The 3,689-nt window shown below is 43.0% G+C and overlaps 1 protein-coding gene across 1 annotated transcript in view; it reads right to left on the bottom strand.

The window, feature by feature from the left end:
- Positions 1-475: 475 nt before the first annotated feature.
- The window catches only part of LOC104270132 (natural cytotoxicity triggering receptor 3-like), a 5,678-nt gene continuing 2,464 nt past the window's right edge, over positions 476-3,689 (bottom strand). Inside the window, exons 3-4 of the mRNA XM_009864402.1 lie at positions 1,602-1,742; positions 476-594 (exon numbers count right to left, since the gene is read on the bottom strand). Coding sequence (XP_009862704.1) covers positions 476-594; positions 1,602-1,742 — 260 coding nt within the window. The remainder of the gene's footprint in view (positions 595-1,601; positions 1,743-3,689) is intronic.

A 3,689-nucleotide genomic window follows, 5' to 3' on the forward strand; every position in this document is an offset into this window, starting at 1 on the left:
GGAAAGAGCCAAAGTACCTCATCAGAGTCTAGATTTAGAGATATGTGGCTAAACTAAGTGGGGTTTTGGCAAGTGATCATGCAAACTTCTTCACAAAAGGCTCTTTTGCTCCGTGCTGTGGGAGGATGTCGAATATGCCGCTGTGGCTATCAAAGCTGCAGAAAAAAGAAACAGACCAAAGAAAATAAAAATGCCAAAAACGACATACACTGAGACAAAGATTTTATTCCACTTAGAGCTCCATTTTTGGCTTGCAGGGCACCAAAAGTTGTTGCATCTGTAGGCTTTGCATCTTCCAGTGACTCCTGCTAATGCTTCACCTCAAACTACACTGAGCAAGAAGAAGAGACAACGAGTGAGAGATGCAGAGTTAGTACAACACAGTAAACTATTCCAAGGCTTTCTGGCAAGTAAAGAACTTGCAAACCCTGTTCGGGCAGAGGATTTGCAAAGGGATGATGCTGCGTGGGCGGCATCAGGAAGACTCCCCGGTAAGGGAGGCAGAGCTCCTGGCTCTGTCGCTGTCCCCGCCACGCTGGCCATCAGGTGGCGGCAACGCTCCAGTGACTGGCGAGCGCAGCTCTTCCTTCACCCCTTCAGGGGGTAGAGCTTTGTTTTTCAGCAGTCCGAGAGAGATTTTTGAGTGCTGGGAGAAGAGGTGCAAATCACACAGCTCCCCACTTGAAAGCAAAAAGTCAGCTGAGCTCGGTCTGAAACGCAGACTGCATCTTGGGTGGCTCAAAATGATAACTAAGCTTGTTTCAAAATCCAGCCTTCAGTGTCAGTCTGCTCTGACTAGACCCGTTGACACAGCTGTAATAAACAAGTGAGCTTAGAATCATAGAATGGCCTAGGCTGGAAGGGACCTTAGAGATCATTTATTCCAACTTCCCTGTCATGGGCAGGGACGCCTCTCAACTAGATCAGGCAACACATGGGTACCAAACGGGAACAAACCCGTGACCTTGGTGTTATCAGCACCACACTCTAACCAACTGAGCTAACTGGCTTTTGGGTATATCAGCCTCTTTTCAGGTCATTTCTTTGGTTCATGGGTAATGAAAACATCTAGCTTTCCCAACTTGATCAGCTGATCTAATAAAATACGTTACTGGACTTTACAAACCACAGCTCACACATACACTTAGGCCATCATAAGGCTTTCCGTATATGAGTATTACAAGAATATGCATGTAAGCACATAGTTGGTGTGAGGAAGAGCCATTCTTCAACATAAACCTAAAAGAACTGAAGGGGACTCTGGACTTCGTTAAAAGAAGCAGCAGCATCTCATTGAAAATTTCTTTGCCAAAAGTGGCAATTTAAGAAGATCCTATTCTTTTTATAGGTAACTCACTAGGCCCACGCATGAAGCTCTACCCAACATAAGCAAAGAACTATCTGAAAAAGAGATGGAATACAGAGCCAGCTCTGTTAGAGTTTCATCCACAATGCTGATGTCTTAAACCAGATCCCGTATCTGACTAGAGGTAAGTAAACAGCCAATTCCTCCTCACATTTTAAAAAAGGTACCTTTGGAAATAGACAATTGGATTTATCTTTCTGGCAAGGGATTCCAGGTTTCAGTTTGAGTTCCTTACCTTGGCGAGAGCCTTGTCTCATGCAGAGGATGCACCTCCTCATCTGTGGGGTTAAAACAGTGATGACAAGCACCACGCCTCCCATGCCAGCCGCCACAATTGCAGTCATTGTTCCCACAGATTCTTCTATACCAAACAAGCCTGGCAGAGAAGGGAAGGTAGAGAGAGTAATGTGAGACATCATCCAGGCAAGTACATGCAACATAGCCAGCACATTTTCTGTGGTGGCTGCAGAAGAAGCCACTTACAATGGTATCAATTATGCCGATGTCTCGTCTGACAAGAAATCGTGGGCTTCTACACAAGAGAGAGTGTATCACACTAAGGACCTATTGATTTTATTTTATTTTTTTCATTCTCTATGTATGAACCTGCTACACTTTCTGGGGATTTAGAGATAGGATCATCTCAACAGCTGGATGCTATGGGATGGCAAAAGATGCTGCTGCCTAAATTAATGGGGCTCATGCCTGTATGCTTTATTTTCAAATGGAGGAAAATACTCTGATGATTTTGACAAAGCCATCAGTGTCGCTGCCTGCCTCCAAAGGGGATGGAAACAGAGGGTGGGCAGAGCTCGGCTAAACTCCTTTCTTTGATTTGTTACTCTTTGGGACTGTTGCACGGCGGAGACGGGATGATCTCATTTTCTTTGAGATAAGAGGACGTTGGCATTCTGGCTTCTTTATTATTTGTTGGGACTGAAGGGTGATTTGGGAAGAGCTTTTGGTCAGGAAAGTATAGTAGGATGGCCATTACAAGGATTATGGGACACAACATGGAGAGCATCTGCCCTGTGGCTTAGTGTCTGCCAGAGTAGGAATGTCCCTTTAGAGAGAGAGAAACTGGCTGGGCAATGACACACAACTGATCAGATTTTAAGTGACTGCCTCATCCTCATGATAGACATTTTGCTGTGTGACTCCCACAGGAAAGGTAATAAAAGAATGATTAAACTCTTTCTAGTTTTATCTACAATTAAAGTATGATCAGATACTCATTACATATACCTATGTAGTTATATTTAAGCTTCACTAGAAAATGTGGATGGTTTTACTACCATAGTCACACATGGATTTCCAAGCATCAGGCCACTCCTTCACAGGAGCAGCCACTACTCTGTGCTACCTTGCTCAGCGGATGGGTATCCAGTAAACCAGTTGCAGCTCATCAGTAAAATCCCCACTCCCTTCTTCTGAATTACAGGGAGGCATCCTGTAGTTTAAATCCCTTTGTGAGCTGCTCGTTTCTTCAGGAAAGTGCGGGCAGTGGATGTTCTGTAGAACCATTACTCATATCATTTCAAGATAAATAAATGCCATTTGCTTCCCTTAATGGACAAGTTAAAAGAGTCAGCTAATTTATCTTTTTAATTTTAAATAAGTTTTTGGACAGTCTGGATTTGTGGCACGTAACATATCTTTATGAATTATACTTCTCACATTGTATTGCTCCTTTAATCCAAGCACAGTGCAGAAACCATATATTTAATCTTCTCAGGAACACAGAAGGGCAATTACACTGGCTGGGGTACAGAGATTGCAAGAGTAACTTATGCTACTGAGACTGTGAGTTCAAGCCGACAGGAAACCTGGTAAGACACATGACCGAGCCCTTGCGGGGAGACATGGATTTCTTGCCTTGTTAGTGCTACAGTTTAAAGTGAGTAGTTTTATAAAAATTAGTAACAGAAGGACTCAGGCTCAAAAGGGCAAAGGCTTAGTGAATCTTGGTAAGCTATATGCTTAGGTAAAGAATGATGAGGCAATGGCACTTGCATAATTTGCTCTTGACACAGAAGGTGCTATTTTTTGTTAATAAGATAGTAAACCTTCTGATGTGTTGATTTGTTGAGATTGGAATATGTTTAGCCTACATGAAAAGGAAAGCAGCTTTGACGTTTCCAGCTGATAAATGCAAAGTGAGTTATCTGCTTAATATGCCTAGTGTCTGTTTGTGAGGCTAAGAAAACCGCACAACACTTTCAATGCCACTCGGATTTTGATGTGAATGAAATTAAGCAGAAATGCTATAGTACGATCCTCATGTTTATTGTGGGATTACTTACATCATCCAGGGTTAGGGAAA

This window comes from Apaloderma vittatum, unplaced genomic scaffold (genome assembly GCF_000703405.1).
Source record: "Apaloderma vittatum isolate BGI_N311 unplaced genomic scaffold, ASM70340v1 scaffold37210, whole genome shotgun sequence".
NCBI classification, from domain to species: domain Eukaryota; kingdom Metazoa; phylum Chordata; class Aves; order Trogoniformes; family Trogonidae; genus Apaloderma; species Apaloderma vittatum.